Source organism: Phyllostomus discolor, chromosome 6 (assembly GCF_004126475.2).
Source record: "Phyllostomus discolor isolate MPI-MPIP mPhyDis1 chromosome 6, mPhyDis1.pri.v3, whole genome shotgun sequence".
In the NCBI taxonomy this organism is placed as follows: Eukaryota; Metazoa; Chordata; class Mammalia; order Chiroptera; family Phyllostomidae; genus Phyllostomus; species Phyllostomus discolor.
The window spans coordinates 50,559,080-50,581,437 of record NC_040908.2 but is presented as its reverse complement, the minus strand read 5'-3'; the positions used below and the strand labels follow the sequence as shown (position 1 = coordinate 50,581,437).

The following is a 22,358-nucleotide window of genomic DNA, read 5'->3' as shown; positions in this document are numbered from 1 at the left end:
CAACTTTTTTTTATTGTTTTTCAATTGTAGTTGTCCCAATTTTTCCTCTATTGTTCTCCCTGCCTCACCCATGCCCCCCCACCCACTCCCTCAGTCAGTCCCCACCCTGTTGTCCACCTCCATGGGTCCTTTATACATGTTCCTTGACTAGACCCTTCTCCTTCTTTCCCCTGTTATCCCTCTCCCCCCTCCTCTCAGTCTGTTCCTTGTTTCCACGACTCTGGTTCTATTTTCTTGTTTGTTTGTTTTTGTTCATTAGGTTCCACCTTCAGGTACGATCACATGGTATTTGTCTTTTGCCGCCTGGGCAGGAGTGATGCAAGGTGCTTGGGGTGGGGGTGTTGAAATATACGTAATTAGACATGGTCCCTTCTTTCAAAGACTATTATCTAGTAGAAGATACAAAGTGTAAAATGACATGAAAAGCAACAATACCAGAGATGTCACAAGATGGTGTTAAATGACAAAACAGGGGCTCAGACATGCTCTGGGAATTCAGGTTTCCTAGGGAGTGCTCCCATCAGGGTGGGACATAAATAACTGGTACAGGTTAGCTAGGGGTCTTATGCTGTGGAAAGGAAAATAGAAGAGGTTGTGAGTAAGAGCGGAGGCAGAGTCAAGAGGTAATGCCCAATTCTTCCATTCCTTTCTTTCCTTCCTTGTAGCCTTGAGAAGGAGAACTATGACGTCTGGGCTAAGGTGGTAAGGCTCAACGAAGAACTGGAGAAGGAGAAGAAGAAGTCTGCAGCCTTGGAAATCAGCCTCCGCAATGTGGAGCGCTCCCGGGAGGATGTTGAGAGGAGGAACAAAACCTTGGAAGAAGAGGTCAAGGAATTTGTGAAATCGATGGAGCCCAAGGTGGATGCGTGAGGGGCCAGGAGTATGGAAGAGGCAGCCCACAGGCCTGATACTGCTCCCTTTCTCCTTGCTACCTGAGGTCTGGGAAGCAAAAGTACTCCCTAAGAGGAGAGAACATCTGGGGGGAAGATACCACATTTCCCAGTAAATAAATCAGTGGAATTTGCGGGAAGATAAGGGTGAGCAGGGACATATGTGGACATCTATGACTGCCTATGACTGTATTCAGAAGGATTGCATTATTCCACTGTGGTCTCAGGCTGAGTGAAATGGAACCTTCCATGGCTGGATGGCTAGTGCAAAGGAGACATTTGAGGCAGGCCTCATTCCAGGACCTAGGGAACAGGCTTCCCCCAAACAACGGTGGACTGAGGCCTGGTTCTTTGTTTTTGGTGTGGAGGAATTCGCTTAGTCAGATGGCCTCAGGGCATCTCTGAGACACTGGGGCTGAAAATGATCTTCCGAGTTTGAGTGCTCACCAAGGTTTTGAGGGGCTGCCCCCACTGACGCCAGAGCCCTGTTCTGCCGTTCCCACAGTGATGCACAATCTCCAGGGGTTGGAAACTCAAAATTACCATTAGTCTAAGAGAAAATGAAGAGTAAATTGTATTTATGAAAGCAAAATCAATGACAAAATTATATTGAAATAAACAAATGAAAAAAGCAGGGCTGCTGATTCATACACCTTTGTGAGTTGGTGAAAGCCCCCCGCCCCCTCACCTGGGGCAGATGCACCCCTCTCCAGGCATACAGCCTGGTGAGCAGGACACAGACTGGATTCCAGTACTTTCTTGCCTTTCAGTGGCCACAGTTGTATTGTTAGACCCACTCTGATGTGACTTCCTTAGAGGCTGGTTGGGGGTTTAGACAATTACAATCATAATAATAATATTTTTTTCTGTTTCACCAAAATACAGGTGATTTCACCCTTTAAAGGGACATGAGTAACTAGGCTTTTCTAGACAGCAGACTTTTCCTTCCACAGTAAGCCAGCAGGCAGAGGCCCCTGGTGAGGCCCTGGGCATTGACAGGTGAGATGGTGGAGTTTTTAATGGTTTTCTAATTAGGTGGTCTCCAATCTTTTTTGACCACATACCCCTTTAGTAGAAAATATTTGTGCACGTACCCCTAATATAGGAATATATATTTATTTATAAATTACATACATGTCCTATTACTGTATTGCTATATCATATATATTATAAAATATACACAGAACCGAAATTGGGTAATCAGATAAAAGCAAATATAAGTAGATGGTCTCAAATATGCTCTCTGCTCTAGAGACCTCTGGCCCGATTTCCCAGCAGGTATTGCCTAGATGAGTTTGGCTATGTCATCCCATTGCTCCGTTAAATTTACTTGAATTCTTGAAGCCACGTGGCTTAGTCAGTGGCTTGAAATCTGTGGTTACCACAGTGAAAGTTCAGCCTTCCCCAGTGTCTGCATCTACTCCATTTTTCCTTTACTCTGTTTTCCCATCTTTTTTCTCTTCCTCTGTTTGTGTTCTTTACTCTGGTTAGTTTCCCCTTGCCTGTGGCCATGACCTATGACTTACAGAGTGAAAGGTACATGTGGGTGTGGGTGGGAGGTCAGTGTTTCTCAGTCCCACTACTCAGGCCCTGCTCCGCCCACCCCAGCCCCTGAGGACTGACTGACAGAGGGTGAGACAACACCTGGGGCATTCTCTCAGGGGCCTGCTTGCAGAAAATTGGGAAGCTGGGGGATGATTTGGAACATCATTAAATAAAGCAATCAAATATTTGATTTCCTGGGGTTTACTTTTTTAAAATTACAGAGCAACAAACACAGAGACACGTATTAAACACCTAATTTACATTGATGAGTGTGTGCAGCTCTGTCAGGCATCTGTTCCCTCCCATGTGATCCCATGAGTTCCTCACACTGCTTATTTGGGTGCTAAAACCTTGAATAAGAAGTAGCTGGCATCATAGTTCCAAAGGAAACAAACACTTGTTTGAAGGCACAAACAGGAAGCCTAGTGCCTCATGTTTGGAGGTTCATGTTATAAAACCTCGCTGGGTCTTGGAGTGAGAGCTCAGGCTGATTGGAAAGGCCACGTTTGAATCCCAGCTCCCTCCTGGTCTCACAATGCCTCTGGTCCTATGTCTTCCATCAGTACAATGAGATAGCAGAGCTGTTCTTGCAGCATCAGAAGCTGGAGTGTCACTTCTTCTTCATCATCAAGAGGGAACCCTGCTTGCGTATGCTGCTTCTACTTGCTCCTGGGCCACTTCTCATAAAAAGGGACCATAAGAAAGGGTTTTTCTAGGACTCTGAGACCCAAGTTCCTCATGAGTCCAAGGAAGGGCCAGGAAAGAAGATCTGGGTTCTGGTGTTACTGTCTTCAGTGCCCCAAAAAGGTACATATGAGACACATGAAAAGGTGGCCTCACATGGACTAAGGTGCCAGTTTCTGGAAAGCAGAACCAGAGACTGACATATGTCATTGGTTTTATATCATTGGCCCCTGGAGCTCCCACCTTTACTTTCAAAGCCCTTCCACAAGCAATATCTACTAAATCTGCCTTTTTCCAGCGGCCTGCCCCCCTTCACCACACCCCCTCTTCTACTTGCACGGAGACTGAGAGCCTAAAATGGTCTGCATTATGCACTTTAAAACCCCTTGTCCTCTTCCTACTGAAATTCCTCATTGCCCTCACAACCTCAAGCTTGGCACACAAGCACTCTTCTCTTGCATTTTGAGGCAGATCTGACAGTTTTCTAGTAAGTTTGTGCACCAGAGAGAATGCTTTGCATTAGGGGATTGGCTGGGATGAGTCCTGTCTTGGTCCATTCAGGTTGCTATGACAACATACTCCAGACTGGGTGGTGTTTATTTGTCAACGTTCTGGAGCCTGGAAGTCTAAAATTAAGGCCAGGTGAGGGTTCTCTTCCAAGTTGCAGACTGCTCCTTACATCTTCACATGGTGAAGGAGCTAGGGATCTCTGTGGGGTCTCTTTTATAAGTCACTACACAAGGGCTCCCCTGCTGTGATTTATGCACTGCTCAATGATCCCACTTCTTAATACCATCATCTTTGGGGGTTGGGAATTCTACATTTGAGTTTGAGGGGTGGGAACAAACACTCAGACATAACAATTCCCTCTCAATGGCGTTTGGTCTGTGTCTGAGTCCCAGAGATCCAGTGTGGCATCACCAGTACAGCGCCTCAGCTGGAGATGTGAGCAATAAATGGTTTTGTTGTTGTTGTTTTGACCAATTCCTTAAGCCCTCTGCTCAGAGGCCCATCCCTCAGTAAAGCATGTAGCAGGAGACTCAGAGGCAGCCCAAGGCTGCCTAGCAAGAGGACAAGCAAGGAGAATCGGCACAGCAGCCGTTGGCTCAAGACAGGAGGATGTTCGTGCACTGTCGTCATGTAAACTTCCACATTCCACCACTTCCTCTGCAGATACCATCAGTGGTCAGGCCATGTGCTTGCTGGGGAGCCGAGAGATCACTCTGAGCCTGCCCCTGTGATTCAAATGACCTGCCTTTACAAGAATCTCACAAAAGCCTTCATCCTGCCTGAGAAGACTGGATGGAGGGAAGTTCAAGGATGGAGCTCCAGCTGCCTCTCACTCCAGGGGCCCAGGCTGGCATTCAGCCAGCCTCAGAGAGAGCTGCTGAGTGACTTCAGACAAGGAATGCACAGAGAATACCAACGCGATGTGCAATGTCAACATCTCTTTTCTCTGATACTTGAAAACTATCTTAGGATCACAGAATAACAGCTCTGGAAGACACCCTTGAATTTATCCAATCTAACCTATTCGTTTAATGGCTAGGGACACTGAGGCCCAGAGACCTAAGCTGAATAGCCAGTGCTCACACAGCAATCAGGAAGGGAATTAAGTTTGGATGATTTTTAGGTGATTTTTGGATGATTTTTAATCCACTATTCAGTGATTCTTGGGATTCTTGGCCTTTGTCCATGTGTCCTTTTCCCTAGGTCACGAGTGGAAACTCACTGAACATCAGTTGCTGAGTGCTTCCAGAATGTAGAACTGGGCTCACCCCTTGGTCACAACCAAGGCCCACCTTATATGATGCCATTTTCACCTACTTTATATTACTGATTTACATTACTCATTACTGGTTTTTAGTCTTGGCTGCACAATGGAATCACTTTCAGGAGCTTTAAAAAAATTCTGATGCTCGGATCCCACCTCATATCAATCGAATAAGAATCTTGGAGGGGGTGAGTGGAGCCTAAGAATTTGTTAAAAAAACCTTCCCTGTTAATTTTAATACACAGGTAGTCTTATTAAATACGGTGTTAAAACTGCTAAGTTTGGCTCAAGTAGTGACTAATGATGATATTAAAATCTACCTGCTCCCTTCTCACACATCCAATCAACACAGAGAAACTCCTGTCCACCCTACTTGCTGGCTTATCATGTATTCACTCGTTTAGGTCAAGAGATGCCTGAGAGGTACAAAATGGATTTATGTTATATACCCATTTTGCAAATGGGGAAAACTGAGCCCGACAAGCGACGTTACCTAAACATCTCAGTATAACAGTAACTTAGTCATGAACAAATCCATGGAATTTGAGAGCCACTAGAGTGGCTCACAAAGACCAGGAAATCCCTTTGCTCACTAAGTGACCATTTATTACAAAAGAATAGGAAGAAAGAACAGGAAAAGAATAGAATAGGAAAAGAAAGAATAGGAAAAGAACAGGAAGGCCAAGGGGAAGAGATGTACAGGGAGGTACAAGAAATGGGAAAAGGGATGTGGGGCTTCTGTGCTCTCCCGCATCTCCACGTGCTCACCAATCTGAAACTCTCTGAGCCCCAACTTTTGTTTTTTTTAAAAAAAGATTTTATTTATTTATTATTTTTAGAGAGGGAAGGGAGGGAGATAGAGAGAGAGAGAGAAACATCAATGTGCGGTTGCTAGGGGCTGTGGCCTGCTACCCAGGCATGTACCCTGGCTGGGAATCGAACCTGGGACACTTTGGTTCCCAGCCCGCACTCAATCCACTGAGCTACGCCAGCCTGGGCTAACTTTTGGGGTTTTTTATGGAGCCTTCATTCCATAGGCATGACTGATTACATCACTGGCTGTTGGTTATTGAATTCAGTCTCCAGCCCCTCTCCCCTCCCCAGTAAATAAGGCCAAGGGTATGGACCACTGAGTTGGCCCATGGGATTTCTATCTATTTGCTTTTCCTGGCATTCCCATTTAAATTGTTATTTTTATTTTTCATCTAGTGTATAGTTTTATTCTTATAATTTAAATGCATATGTGAAATTAAAAGTCATAATTGTTTTAATAGTAATAATCACTAACACTTCTTGGGTGCTGAATATTGGCTGCCAGACTGTTCCAAGAGCTTTATTTGTATTGACTGAGTTAATCCTGACAACCCCAGGGCTTGAGAGCAGTGTTCCTGTTTTACAGCAAAGCAACTCGCTCTGCTTTTGCTCCTGCCTTCGACTTACTCTGCAAACTGTCTCACATCCAGAAGAAAACTTCCTCCTGACAGCTTCTAGGGGTAGAGATGGACTTGGGACATGTCGATGAATGCTAACACTTGGTGCAATCTCCAGTGATTGGGTGAATTGCTCATCTGACAAATTGGCTTTTTGGCAAATTAGTCTACTTCCACATATTAACAGCCAAGCGTGGCCGACTGGAAACAGATTTACTGGAAACTGTAGTGAAGTGAGAAGGGAGGCAAGAGCATAAACGAAGTTCGCACCTGACAGGAAAAGAGTTACACAGAAAGTACAATGCAAGGCTGAGGCCTCTTCCTGGACCACTGATCAAAGCTGAGTCTGCATGGGGTGGTGCAGTGGTTAGAACCCCTGTAGAGAGGATGAGAAGGCAGGGAGAGCTCACCATTTGGAACTCTGCTGGAGCAGACTGGGGGTGGTGAGAGCCCCCTGCCTCTGGGCTGCCCTGTGCAGTTGTCCAGCTGAGGGGGCAAGCACAGATCCAAGTCCACAGCCTGCCCTCCAAGCCTTGCACCCTGATACCTCCCCCAGGGGAAGAGGCCTTTTCTTCCACACAGAGACGAAGTGCCTGCTGTGCTGCACCAGCCCCAGCGAGCACAGTTTTCAGTCACACCAAGGAGCCACACAGGCTGCTGGAGGGCTCTCCAGCAGGTGGTCTTGGGGAGAAGTGGAGGCAGAAATGGCAGCTGAGCACTCTGAGAATGGGGACATTCAGGCATGCTGCCCTTGTAGCACAGACCTTGGTAAAAGCTCAAAGACAAGAGGGGGTAAGAGGGTTCTTAGATCACATGAGATTTTCCAAGGAGTCTACCTTAAAGTAGGTCTTTATTAGTAAGTGAAGCTATTACTATTATTATTAACTATCATTATTACTTCTGGCAGATGAGAAGCTTGTTTTGTTAGTAAGGAAGTCACTATCAAAAGTTTAGTGATGGAGAAGACCAGTTGGCTGCAAATTTAGAAGCACAGACTCCCCATTCTAAAATTACCCCCTTTCTGTGGTCTCAGTGGTGGGTGGCCCTGGTTAAGTTTAAACTGGGGTATTACCTTGGGGCAGGTGTAGCAAGTTTGTAATTATTTAGTTTTTTTCCAGGCATACTATACATCTAATAGCTTCATCAGGAGACTGTGCCTCATAAACCTTTTTCTACCAACAGAATGAGCTCAAATACCTTCTCTCAGTGTTGTGTGCACATACAGAATGGCCAGGCCAGAACCCCTTTTGTAGTGCCTGCCCCTCCCACCCTTTCTGTGTGTGCACTCCTCCAGGTGCTGCCGAGTCAGCTGGACACGTTCCTCTGCTCAGCATGGCAGCCTTTCCTTGGGGCCCAGGGCAATGCTGCCTCAGGAACCTGCATTCAGCTGCTTTAAGGGAGTCTCCTTGGCACACAATGTCAGGCCATTCACTTCACAGGCACCGGAGGAGCTCCTCATAGTCATCCATGGGTCGTCACTTTCTTCACCTGTAAACTGGGGTAACAGTGAGAAGTATCCCCTCGCCCTACTGCACAAGGATGATGTGTGGAGCCACACAAATGTGAACTATTAGCCTGAGGATTAGGGTGTCCTGTACTTCCAGATGCAATGAAGACTTCTCCTTAAAACAGGCCCTGTGATCCAATACCCTGTTGGCATACACCATGCACTACAGAGCTTCCCCCTCCTGCTGGGGAACACTCCAAACCCCCAACAAATGCCAGAAACCAAGGGTTGTACCAAACCCCATATGTACTATGTATTCTTCTATACATAAGTACTTATGATATAGTTTAATTTATAAATTAGGCATAGTATGAGATTAATGACAATAAAGTAGAATAATTATAATAGTACACTATCACATAAGTTATATAAATGTGGTCTCTTTCTTTCTTTCTCAGAATACCTTGCTGTACTGTGCTGACCCTTGCTGTGGTGATGTGAGATGATAAAATGCCTATCACCACATGTCATTTATGTGGTGAGATGAAGTAAGGTGAGTGACGTGGGCTTTGTGATGTAGCGTTAGGCCACCATCGACCTTCTGACATACATCAGAGGAGGATCATCTGCTTTGGTTGACCCTGGATTACAGAGCCCTGACAGTGTCCATGGTTGGATGTCAGGAGCACATGGTGTTGATGGTTGGGGAAATTTAAGACTGCAGTTGACTGTGGGTAACTGAAACCATGAACTGGGAGACCGTGGGTAAGGGGCAACTGCTGTCTCTCCCAGAAGAGATTCTTCCCGGCTCCTCTGAGTGCATGGGCTGGAGGATGAGGATCCTTGCCCGCTGTGAGGGCATCTCGACCTCCTAGTGTAGCCTGAGAAAATGGGCTGTTATTGTACATAAAGTCACTGTGGGGAGGTTTAAGTCCTTGACCCAATGTGTAAGATGTGCTTACATAGGGACCTGGCTCCTCCGATTTGTCTTCCGGGAACCATGTTCCCAGCAGAGCAGTTGGAGTGGAGGAAATGCCTGGAAGAGATCAGAAGCCAGACTTGAGCCTTGAGCTGGAAGCCTCATGTGCAAGGACAGAGAGATGAAGTGACCCTAATGTACCTGCCCTTCCATGCCCCTTAGAAGGCAATCTTGCTACTTAGAAAAATAACAACAACAAAAAAACATTTTCCCCAAAACATTCTTTAATAGCTGTTTGACAGCCATTGTTTCAGAACAGCCCAAGGTGGTGGTATTTAATACTATTTTCCATTTCCCTGAAGACTCCAGAGTGAGACTTACCTGAGTTTGAATCCCAGTCCTACTCTATTAAATAACATTATTTTAAATTCTGTATCACCATTAAAATGGTCAGAACTCCCCCCTTCCCCCACCCCAGACTTATTGTATTAGTTTTCTGGGGCTGCTGGAGCAATGGAAATTTATTATCTCACATTTCTGGAGGCTAGAAGTCTAAGATAAGGCACCAACAGGAGTGGTTTCTTCTGAAGCCCGTCTGCTTGACCACCGTCTCTCTGTGTCCTCGGGTGGTCTTTCCTCTGTGTTCCTCTGTGTCCTAATCTCCTGTTCGTATAAGGGCACCAGTCAGATTGGATTGGAGCCTATCCTCATGCCTCATTTTACCTTAACCACCATAAGGGCCCTGTCTCCAAATACAGTCACATTCTGAGGTACTGGTGGTTAGGGCTTCAACATAGGAATTTTGGAGGCATAACATCAGATGCCTAAAATTTTGAATAACATCAGAAGTCTAAAATTTTGCTGTCTCATGGAGGTGTAAAAAGGGCAGTGGATGGGGGGATCAGAAAACTTGGCTTTTACATTTAATATACAGCATTTTAATTAGATTACTTATTAAACTATCATTTGAACATATTTTATTGGTTAGATGTGATGAAACAGCATTTAACTTGACCGAAGAACCCTGAATGCCCAAGTCTACACTCACCTAGCTATTATGGTGGTGGATTTGTGGGAAAATGCCAGACAGTGGCACATTCCTTATTACTACAAATATTTTGCTCCAAACTACATTTTAATCCCTCAGTGACCTATGCTGGACCTCATGGTAGTATAGGGGCTCTTTGCACACGGGCTGATGTGCACTTGTGCCCTTTATGCTGGGCACCCCCAGTCTCCCCACGCTGACACTGAGAAAAGGCAGACAGGGAGCAGCAGCATCAAGCAAAGGAGCAGGGAGAGTGCAGTGATTTTCTTAATCACTGTGTAGAGCTTTTCTAAGCCACTCATTCTAGACTCCACAGCAGCCCTATCTCCCAGCTGCTAGAAGGCAGAGATAACCTGATTGCATGTGTGCGTGTATGTAAAATTCACATCTCTTGATTCTGAACAGCCCTTAGGAAGAGAAAGAAGTAATGGGTGGAGGGAGGTGGTGGTAGGAATGAAGTGACTTTACACTCCCTCCTAGTAACTGAGTCTTTGGAGGTCAACAATGACAAGACATTCATAAAGGCCTGGAGGCATCATTGTTCCCTATCAGTCCATAGAGAACGGCCAATGTTTGTAGAAATGTCCCCATAAAGGTGAATATGGTGATTTTGAATGCTTCCTGTAGACCCTAGTCCTGGCTGTTAAACCCAGTGATAATAGGGAAGAAACAAATGGGAAGGACGAGAAATGGTGGTGGTCTACTCTTGCCACTAGTGGGAGCTCTAGGTTCATGCCTCCCCATCAACCCTGGGATGGGCTAGAACACAGGGTGAGGGTATTTTGAGGGCAGGGTTGGGGGTGGGAGGGGCCGGAGGGAGGCCTGGGGTTAGGGCAGTGATTTTCAAACCATGAGCCGCAAGAATTTTTAAAACATGCAATACCTGACTATTTAGTCAGGGGCACTGACCTCTTTCCCCTTAGATTGTCAAATAAAAACACGACAGCCAACACAATGATAGCACTCTGGTGCAAATGCCCTGTCTTGGACCATAAACATACAGGTCATATAAGAATTGCATCTCATTGGTCATGTTACATAATAAGTTTGCATCTGCTTGGTTAATTCTTGGTACCAGAAATCCTTATATACAAGTATAGGTACCTGATTTTTTAAAGTTACTTTGGAGCAAAAAAGGTAGGTGATTACTATTATTATTATTTTTTTTTGTAAATCAATCAAAACTATACCTATTTTTGGTGTGCCATAGAATTTTAGTAATTAGTTTCTGTGTGCCATGAGATGAAAAGGGTTGAAAATGGCAGGACTAAGGAATGGGAGGCTGAGGTCAAAACTCTCCGCCACAGTGTCGTCTTCTGCGAGTCTCACTAGTCTACACAGCAAGGGGCAAGAGAGGCCTGGGGCCTTGCCCCACCTCTTCAATTCTTTACACATTGTGAGTTTCTAAAAACCGGGATCTACAGATGAGGGTGAAGGCTCAGAGCATAGAGGCCCAGGAGACTGGACAACCTGCCTCCAGGCTGCATGCATCAGCTTGCTGGGGGCCTGAACAAGAGGCATCCATTCTGAAAGCCCCAGACATGCACTCTGACCCAACTGCTGGAATTTGTAGCAAAAGCCTTATTAAAGTAACTCGGTCTTCCTTTGAGAGCTCCCTTGAGGATCGCCACTGAGAACCAGGGGTAAGAAGATGATGCTGAGTTAGGTATGGGCATGTTTGACCCCATCATATTCGACTAACATTGTCCGTTTTAATTCCTCAATTTTGGATATACTGGTTTTCTTCTCTGCCCAAGTCATTGTTTTAGGAAGGATGGTGCTGAGTACAATGGAAGGTTTGTGGCTGCCAAAGGAAACACCTGTGGAGAGTGAATGTGGATAGAGTGCTCCCTCTGGCCTGAGAACGGGGTCCCTTTGGCAACATGCTGGTTTCACTTCATTGCAGTTATCATAGTTTATAACAGCGCATGTTTTGGCAAGATGATTTGATTAATGTTGGTCTCATCCACTAATGTGTAAGACTCACGGGCACAGACTGCGTTCACCCACTAGACCCTGTGTGTAGCAGAGTTCCTGGCACACAGTAATTGACTATTCTGGTGGTTCCCAAACAGTGCTGAGGCGCCCTGCTCTGTGAGCCATAGCGAACTCACAAGGGTACCACAATATCTTACATTTTTAAGAGAAACACAGCAATTCTCGACATCTATGGGATCCAAAGCAGACAACCAGCTTCAGGGAGTTCACAGCTCCAATATTTGATCAACTGCATTCCTTTCAGTGACATCGGATCTATTGGGCTGGGCTTTTGGTTGTCGCTCTGATAAGATGTGTTGCACAAAAATCAGCGTGGAGCAGGAAACGAGAGTGGCAGTGTCCAAGCTGATTCCAGGCTTTGAGAAATCATGCAGTGCCCAACAAAAACACATATCCCATTAGCAATTGAATTATGAATAATTTTAGTAAAGTACATACTTTATTGTGCACAAAATTAGAAAGGGAAGCTGCTCCGACTCTAACACTCTCCTTCTATGTTGCTTAAAAATGAAATAAAAGCTAGTATTTATTTTCATGTATATGTATTTTTTACAAATAGCTACTAAATTGTTAACACATAAATGCTTATTAAATTGTTTAGACTTAACTACTTAGTAAATGGTGCCACTGGGTATTCTTTTTGGCCCAAGGATACCATGAGCCACTTACTGACAAACTAAGAGCACTGTGAACTGAGAAGGTTTGGGAACCTCTGGCTTAATTAAAATTCGTTGACTGAGGAGCTCAGAATCTCAATTATGTGCCTAATCACTTTGCCTACAAAGTAATTCAAAATGAGCAAAATATACCCTTGGAGAAAAAGCATTGCTGAGTTTCTGTTTTCTCTCACAGACAGTACAGTTCTGTCACCGAGCTCTTTTTGAGCAACTTACTGTTTATTGAATACTTAACCAGTAGCCAGGCCCTAAAATTTTATTTATTAATATTTTAACGGATTCTCGCTTAATCCTTCCAACAATCTTTTGAGGGAGACTATTCCACAGAAGAAAACAACCCAAAAGGATAAGTGGTGACGGCCGCAGTCAAAAGCAGAGGGGCTTTACACTATCACCCATTCTCTTCAAAATCACCGTAATGATAAAGAGGGTGATAAATTTTGATAAGCTGTCATCATTTGTTGTAATTTCAGCTAATTATACTTTGATTACTATTGCTCAAATTTAAGCTTTAACCACAGGCCAGACATTGTGCAAACCATTTATGTGGATTATTCTATTTAATTTGATAATAAAGTCTTAAGAAGTATGTATTATAAGGATGGCTCCATTTCACTAACTAAATACATAAGCAAACAAATAAATAAAGGAGGTGGGGCGAGATCACATCACTCGCCCAGCATCCCCACCATTGTTGCTGGCGGAACCGGTTTCATATTCAGACTGTGTGCCACGCTGACAATGCCGACAAAATACAAGGAGCTGTTGGGGGAGATCTGGTTACTACACAGAAAAGTTACTTACAGGCAAGTAATAGCTACTGATGTCAAAAGCAAGGGGTAGAGAAGCAGGCTCGTTAAATTTCATTGTGTTTTTGTGTAGCTCTGTGTGCTGCGGTCGTGAGACAGCTGACAGTTTCAAGAAATGTGGTAGCAGAGGAAGCTTCTCTCCCTAAGAGTCAGTGGCTCTTTTTAGAGAGTCGTGCAGCCATCTGGGAGCACATGGGCCTCTCAGAGACAGGGCACTCCATCTAATTAGACTTAATTGCTTTGGGGGTGTGACTCATGTTGGAGTGATGGGGTGAGAGCAGTGGGCAGGGCATCCTCAGGGTACTTCCTCATCCCACCTATTTTACAATCACCCGTCTAGCATGCTCAAGGACAGGCATGCCAAGAAAAACAATATAAAAAATAAAAGATTTTTTTCTTCTCTATTTCATGGTGGCAACCAATATTACCTTTTGCTAGAGGAATTATTAAGGAAACAATATTCTCTGAATTCATCATTTCCACCTAAACAGGTGGGTTGGGGACATTAACTGATAGGGACTGGAATGCTGAGCTGGTGCTCACATCACAAGTAACTCAACACTAGCTATAGGGAGTCCCTCATGTCCAGCCCCTGCTTTGTTAAAATGTAGAATGGAATTCTTGGGCATTCCTCAATAACTCAAAGGTATGTCCAATAGTTTCAAAAGAAGGGGTTTTAAGGAGAGCATGCTTTGGTTCAGAGCTGAAGATTCAGGACTCCCAGAGAAGTATGTAGTGCTTGTCACTATGAGACACTATCCCACTGAAAAAATTTTTCATAGTTTCTACCTAAACATTTTGTGTTTGTGTTTCACAGAACAAAATATACTCATAATTAGCTTTTAAAAAGAGAGGCAATAAGGCAGCCCTGGGTTCAATTTTTAGGCATTTTTGACTACCATGTGCCAAGTGTGTTATTACTTTTTTCTGCCTAATATTTTGGAGCACCCAGCAAATGCCAGCCTCTTTGAGAGAAGCAAGAAAGCAAGGTATGGTCCTTATACAGGGTCCCTCTAGAGGGAAAGAGAGACAGATACAAGAAAGCAAATAAATAAAAGAACTGCAGGTTGTGATTAATGGGACCCTGAATAGAGGGGTCAGGTAGTTGACTATGAATGGGGGTCATCTGGAGGCGGTGTGTTGGGCCATCTTCCAGTGTCCCCTCACTTGCCAGCCTCAGCCTTTTGGCTTGTCTCATACTGGTCACCTCAGGTTTCCAAAATGGCCACTCAGCTCCAGGCCACTTCATCACATTCAAAGTCAAGAAGCAGAAGACAAACGCCTTTCTCTTTTTGAGTAACACCTTTTCTTTTGTCTGGATGAAGAATCATCCCCAGAAGACATCCTGAACTTCCCATTACTCAGAATAGTCACATGATGACCTGTTGCTATAAAGGCACCTGGGGAAGTGTGTGTCTGACAAAATGTGTCAGAACACCTCGGTTTGCTCAGACCTGAGGTGAGCCATGCCACGCGCATGAACAAAATTGTGTTTCTCTTAGCAAAGAAGCAGGAGTAAGCAAGGGACCTGTTTTCATCTGCTACTTCATGACATTGCCACAAGAATTAAATAAGGTGATACTCTTGGAACACTGCCTGGCACTTAGTAAGAGCTTAGTAAATGTTAGCTATTATTTTTTAATTTTTCTCTTACTTTTGATCCCATCTCATCACCCCTGGATAGTCAGTTTTGTGGCCTATAGATTATGAGAGGATGGGGAATCTGCATCCATCTCCTGGCTGTATGGGTGTCCCCCAAGCAGCCCCAGAGAAGGAGTAAAGAAAGCAATAGTAATATAAATTCAGGCTAAGAGCTTTGCCTTGTGGATGAGCTTAAAGGATAGGAGACAAAGTGACATGAGGATATAAGCCAGAGAGTGGATGGACTGACTGATGGACAGTGGATCCATGACACTTAGATAGGAGAATGAAACTTGGAGAAGCTGATAAATAAGGATGAAATGGAGGGGTGGGGGAAAGGGATCTGGGGTCTTTTCAAGTCCTAGAACAGGTATAGTCAATGATAGTGCAGAACAGAGAGACAGAAGAGTGGACACGTGGCTGAGTGTCTACAGGGGGCAGACCATGCAGCATCCCTTACAAAATGAGGACCCCCTCCAAAAAAATGAGGACCCAATAAACTTTTCCTGTCTTCCTGTGACATGCATCACAGTTTTACCTTATTTGGCATGTGTTTCTATAAAATTGTGTTTCTATAACATTATTTACAAGTTTACATTTTTCTATTAAGATTTATAAATTCCCATGTATTTCTATTGTATTTTCACGGATGTGTTCCATGCCCCAGTGCATCACCATTAGCACAAAGACTGACAGTGCTGCAACAGCTACCCCCGCCCCCCCGGGGTCATGGTTAGGGATGAGTCTGTAACTGGGGCTGGGCCAAGTCTGGTGCCTTGACCTGTGTGTCTCCTACTGAGGCCACCACAACCTCTGTGATGCTGACCCAAAGGCTACAGGCAAAGCAGTCACTTAAGGAAAAAGAGGATGCATCCAATAGGGGTCTCTACCCTGGGATCCTGAATAGAGAGACAGGTACCTGACTATGAATGGGAGTCATATGGTGGTGATGTGTGAGGCCATTTTCCAGTTTCTCACTATGGGTCTTCAATCTTGACCTTTCTCATTTCTAACTGCTGGACATATCCACTGTAGCAGTGAGCACCTCACACTCAGTATTTTCTAACTGGACCTATTTGTTTTTTCTTTCAGACATCCTCCTTTCTTTCACCATTCTTAGTGTCACCATTCAACCAGGCATCCAAGCTCCAAAACACTGAATCATCTGGAATTCTCAACAAGCTGCTTTCTGTTCTCATCACATCCAAACTCAGGTCATTCTGTTTCTGAATATACCTCTTGAATTCATCCTCTTCCCTTATGAAGCACTTACACTGCCTCCAACCAGGTCTTTTATCCACTTCCTTATTTGACTCCCTACCTCTCATTGCTCTCGACTAGGAAATAGAGAAAACTTGGGAACCAGTAACCCTTGTGGGAAGAGATGGACAAATATCTTGAGTCACCATGAGTGGCCATGGGATCTGAAGGGTCAGTGACCTGCAGCTGTTTCAGCTTCTCAAAGTAGAACAGCAGGAGACAATGTCTAATCTCTGATGGAAGCTGCTGAAATTCTGGTAGGCATTGTTTCTAGGTTAGAGCAGAATAAGCCAGGAACCTCCAATCCCTACTATTGAGTCCCTACCATGTGTCAGGTTCTGGTCAAGGTGTTAAAGATCTGGCAATGAGGGAGATCAGCATCAGTCATGCTTCATGAGGGAAGCTTACAGTCTATCTGGGAAGACAAACATTAATTAAATGTATTGAATGCTTCAAAGGAGAAGGGCAGGGCCCAGTGGAGCACAACTGGAGGATTCAGTCTAGTCTAAGGGGTTGGAAAATCCTTCCTTGTGAACATGATAAGAAATCATGCAGGTAGGTGGCAAGGGGAGAAATTGTGTCCCAGAGAGATGACTAAATGAGGCAATTTCCTTATTCACTGATTTTAAACTACATTAGATGTTGGTAATATACAGAAAGATTTTCAAATGAGGCACATGGCCACAATATAGCTGCCTCTTTGAGACACCTGGTTTTAGCTTCAATATAGTTTTCTCAAACATTTCCACTGACATCCCTCAGGCCACTGCAAGTTAAATTTTTTTATGAAATATATTTTATTTTTAACATTTATTTATTCATTCATCCAGCAAATATTTATTGACAACCTATGGTGCCAGACACTTTTCTGAGAGCTGGGGAACATTTGATACATGTGATGTAAACAGCAGTACATGTGATCCAAAAATTGTTTGAAGTATTGGCCTCAGGGTAAAACTGAAGCTCTCAGAAGTTGTCTCAGGCTGAATCTTGTCACTCTTCTGTACCTTGTGCACATAGCTACACAACTTCAAGGAAGCACATGGACCTCAATTTCAACAACCCTGGAATAAGTAGAAAGTCATTCTTGCTATGAAGGAAATTTCTGATCTAGGAAGTTCATTTTAGCCTCTATGGCTTCAGCTTCAATGTCAAAAATAAGAGGATTGAATTGGATGAATTTGAAGCCATTGTCAGCTTTACAAATGTGTAAATTTATATACTTACAGAGTTGGAAAAGACCTTAAAATCATCTTGCCAATTTCCCATCAAGTACTTAAATTGGTCATTGGTAGAAGCTTCAGGAAAGAGTGGCTAAGTTTCTAGGCCACTTAAGAACGGAAATAAGAAACACAGATGCAGAAGGTCCATTTGAGGGTGTTTTATTCAGAGACACACAAACATACAGAAGCTTTACCAGGAGGTTGCCTTCTCCTCATCTCTGCAACGATGATGGAATATACACACTTGCCAGAATTCTCGCCGAATTCCAAGAGTCAGCTGGAAGCCAAGTTGCAAATAGGTGCACAAGTAACACTAGCAGTAGGTAACTTTGTTTTCTTATCTCCCCACAACCCTCGTTTCTCTGGTGATATGGAAGTGAACATTCTCTGGAACCTAAAGAGAGGTTCTCCAAAGAGCAGAATGCACAAATCTTTATCAGTTTCTTTCTTTCTGGAGCAGAAGAAAGAGATACAAATTTTGTGTGAACTGCCAAACATAGAAGGGGAAACACTGCTCCAAGATTTACCTGCAAACCTTTTCGGATGCTTACTATGGAAAAGTCCCTGCAATAGTTGTCTCTTTTTCAAATACTGGAATTTTCTTCTCAGCATTCATGCAATTTTGGCTTATATCTGTGGGACTTTCATTGCCAACAAAAGATAGTTTCAGATCAGCCTAATTTATTTTTATTTTTTTAATTATATTTTATTGGTTGTGCTATTACCATTGTCCTGATTTGTGCCCTTTTGCCCCCCTCCACCCAACACCCCACACTCTCTCAGGCAGTTCCCCCCACCGTTGTTCAGTTCCTTGGCTACTCCATTTTACTGATTCTTAACATCCCCTGTCTATTTTCTACCTAACATTTATGCTACTTATTCCTTGTACCTCTGCCCCCATTCTCCCTGCTCCCCCTTCCCCCTGACAACCCTCCATGTGATCCATTTCTGTGATTCTGTTCTTGTTCTAGTTGTTTGCTTAGTGGGTTTCTTTTTAAGGTTTGGTTTTTGATAGTTGTGAGTTTGCTGTCATTTTACTGTTCTTATTTTTGCCCTTCTTCTTTGTCTTAGATAAATCCTTCTAACATTTGATATAATAAGCGCTTGGTGATCAGGAACTCCTTTAACTTGACCTTATCTGAGAAGCACTTTATCTGCCCTTCCATTCTAAATGATAGCTTTGCTGGATAGTGTAATCTTGGATGTAGGTCCTTGTCTTTCATGACTTCCAACAATCCATTCCAGCCCCTTCTTGCCTGCAAGGTTTCTTTTGAGAAAGCAGCTGATAGTTTTATTGGAACTCCTTTGTAGGTAACTATCTCCTTTTCTTTTGCTGCTTTTAAGATTCTCTCCTTATCTTTAATCTTGAATAATGTAATTATGATGTGTCCTGGTGTGTGCTTTGGGATTCTGAGGTTCCTGGACTTCCTGGAAGTCTATTTCCTTTGCCAGATTGGGGAAATTCTCCTTCATTATTTGTTGAAATAAGTTTCCAATTCCTTGCTGTTTCTATTCTCCTTCTGGCACCACTAGGATTCAGATATTGGAATGTTTAAAGTTGTCCTGAAAGTTCCTGAGCCTCTCCTCATTTTTTTGAATTGTTTCTTCATTCTGTTCTGGTTGAATGTTTATCTCTTCCTTCTGGTCCAAATCGTTGATTTGAGTCCCAGTTTCCTTCCCATCACTATTGGATCTCTGTGCATTTTCCTTTATTTCACTTTTCATAGACTTCCCTTTTTCCTCTCTTTTGCAACCATACTCAACTGCTTCTGTGAGCATACTGATTACCAGTGTTTTGAACTGTGCATCTGATAGGTTGGCTATCTCTTCATCACTTAGTTGTATTTTTTTTTTTTTTGAGCTTTGATCTGCTCTTTCATTTGGGCCATTTTTTCCCTCAGGGCACCTATTGCATAGTAAGGGGTGGAACCTTAGGTATTTGCCATGGTTGGGCAACCCACGTTGCTGTGTTGTGGCGCTGTATGTGGGGTAAGGGTCCAAGAGGGTATAATGCCACTTGCTCAGCTCACTTCCATTAGCTTTCAGTCATTTCCCCTGCTACCCATAAGCAAATGGTTTCCTTCTGGTGCTGATTCCCAGGTGGGTAGTTTTGTGTACATTCTAGGACCCTGTGGTCTCTCCAAGGAGCTCTCCTGTGAGGCTGGGAGTTTCTCCTGTTGCCTCAACCCCCATAGGTTTTTTTAGTCACAGGTTTTAGGCTTTATTTCTCCACACTGGAACTCTGGGTTGTGTGGTCTGCCTCACTCTCCAGTTGTTCCTCCCAGTTTATCTGCACACAAATGTGGGGCCACCTACTCGGCCAGCCCTCGCCTCACTCTGTCCTCCAGCCGCTGCCTTGTCCATCCTGGTCCTCCAGCTGCTGCCTTGCCATGAGTCCTCTCCACCTGGCTGCCCATCTCTGCCCCTCCTACCAGTCTGGATGAGTGTTTCTTCTTTAACTCTTTGGTTGTCAGACTTCTATACAGTTTGATTTTCTGTCAGTTCTGGTTGTTTTTTGTTTTTAACTTTGTTATCGTCCTTCCTTTGGTTGTGCAAGGAGGCACAGTGTAACTAGCTAGGCCTCCATCTTGGCCAGAAGTCCTATGTTAAATTATTTTAATAGAAGTGGCTTCAAAACAGAAAGAAAGCCTAAAGTTCATTTAATCCACTAAGTCTGGACTGAAGGTGCTGTCATCCTCCACAGGGTTCCATTGAGGCTCTGGTGTGTCACAGGGTGGGGTATGGCACTTCTCATATTTAGTGGAAGAACCAGGAATGTTGAATCTTATAGCATGAGGGACAGTCCCTCACAACTTTTTCTGCCTTGAATGCCAATGGTGCCCGCTGATAGACACCGACTTGTGTTCCAAACTTCCATTTTACAGTTGAGAAACTGAGCCACAGAAAGGTGAAGAAACTTTCTTAAGTTTCACTGAACTAGTTAGTAGCATAGTCTGAGACAGAATCCAGATGTATAGATTTCTAGGAAAGGGCTCTTTTTGCTACACCAGAGGGTCCATAGAGGCCAGAGCCATTTTCATAATAATACTAAGGCATTATTCATTTTTATCACTCTCATTCTGTCACATAGTGTACAACGGGGTTTTCCAGGGGCTACATGATATGTGATGATGCTGTATAATGCAAGCTTTAGAAGACCCGTGAACAGATATTTTTTACATAACAAATGCACGATGTTATAGAATCACTCTTGGGTAAAAGATCCCTTAAAAGTACAAGAAGATAAATGAATTTTAGTGTAAGTACAAAGAGTTCATTGATTTGATCTAAGATTTCCCCTTGCTTTAAGAAACTGTCATTCAGTGAGTTTTAGTGTAATATTAGAGTACAATATCTATAATTATATGAACAAGCTATTAAAATATGTCTCCCTTTTTCAACCACAAATTCAAAGGTCACATTTTCTTCATCTGCTTCAACCAAACCAACATGTGGCAATAGATTGAATACAGAAGCAGAGAGGAGAGTCCAGTTGGTCTCTATTAAGCCAGATGATTGAAGAAATTTGCAAAATTGTAAAGTAATGCTAATCTTCTCATGACATGACTTTTGTTTTAGGAAATATATTTATTATTCACAAGAATCTGTTATTTATATTAATGCACAGTGAGTTTAATTTTTAAATAAAATGATACACATTTTGTAATTTTTCAGTTTAAATTTCTAATATAATATAGTAAATATAAACAGATATAACCCATATCACCACAAGCTTTTGGGGATCCTTCATAATTTTTAAGGCTGCCAAGTTATCCTGAGAATAAAACATTTGAGAACTGCTGCCTGACATCATACTTTTTGGCTAAATCTGATTGTCTTGGGTAAGACCATGGACTCTGTTTTAAAAATTATTCTTTAGATGCTTCCAATGCAAAAACTAGCTTTAGAGCCATTGACATAGAGTGCCTCTTTGTTAAAGAAAGTCTTATTCTAATGTTGAACTGTAGGAACAATGCCAGGATCCAGGGCCATTGCAGACTTTAAGGATGCTGCTGGCTCTTCATCACCAGGGAGCAGAGGCAGACTCCCCTGAACTGGAAGGTGAGGAAGTACTTTGCCTAACTCCTGATCCGTCTTGACTAAAAGAAGCAGCTGGGAATCAAACAGAGGGAATGACCCTCAAGAAGAATGGTTTTCCAATTCTGAACAATGGCCACAACTATAGGCATGGAAGGGAAAGTCCTAGTCCTAGTCAGGAGGAATGTGGTTTTCCCAGTATTCCAACTAACCTCAAGGCCAGAAAAGGCAAAGAAGTAGCTTATGGATCAAATTTGGCTCACAGACATGCATTATTTGTACATTCCAGAATGTAGACACTTTCTGGAATCAGATGGAAAAAATAAAAAAATTTTAAATTCCAGATTTTAGTTTATCTTGAACATTGGAAGATCTGGTACACAGGGGCCTAAACTCTACTGTGGCAACAACCGTCTGGAGCTGCACAGTTGCTGTTGCCAATAGTCAGGGCCTGAGCCCTCTCCTGGTCGCCAGCTGCCAGGCCACCTTACTTGTTTATATTTGTCTGGCCTCTGGGTGGGGGGTTGCCACCCTCATCTAGACTACTCACAGAGAATGGTCTAAGAAGACAGACAGGGACTAGGGCCACACCAGTGGACGAGATGGCCATATGGACTCAGAGTGGCATGCCAGAGTCTGCAATCCAGCATCGGGACTTTAGGTTGGTCTAATTGGCCTGAGCACAAGGGCTAGAGACCAACAGTTTGATCATTCTGTTATTGATTTTTAATTATTGTGCTAGTAATAGCACTAATTTTAGCTTTAAAGGGCTCGAGTTAGCTTTAGGCGATTGGTTAACTGCATCTTATTGGTGAATATCAGAGCTCACCGTAACAAGTATTCCCTGTGTAGTGTCTTTTTTGTTGTTGTTGTTAAAGAAATACAAAACACTCTACAAGCTTGTGCATCATCCTGTGCAAGGGCCAGGCTAATCTCTGTATTGTTCCAATTTTAGTATATGTGCTATGGAAGTAT

General features: G+C 43.5%; 1 protein-coding gene and 1 pseudogene across 4 annotated transcripts in view; one reads left to right on the top strand and one right to left on the bottom strand.

Annotated features, from left to right (window-relative positions):
• ARHGAP25 (Rho GTPase activating protein 25) overlaps window positions 1–2,701 on the top strand; it is an 83,897-nt gene extending 81,196 nt beyond the window's left edge. For all 4 annotated transcript variants that reach the window (XM_028517291.2, XM_028517290.2, XM_036028138.1 and 1 more), the window contains one exon: window positions 666–2,701. In XM_028517291.2, coding sequence (XP_028373092.2) covers window positions 666–870 — 205 coding nt within the window. In that variant the 3' untranslated portion in view covers window positions 871–2,701. The remainder of the gene's footprint in view (window positions 1–665) is intronic.
• A 19,557-nt stretch (window positions 2,702–22,258) lies between these two features.
• On the bottom strand, window positions 22,259–22,358 carry LOC114501111 (annotated as a pseudogene).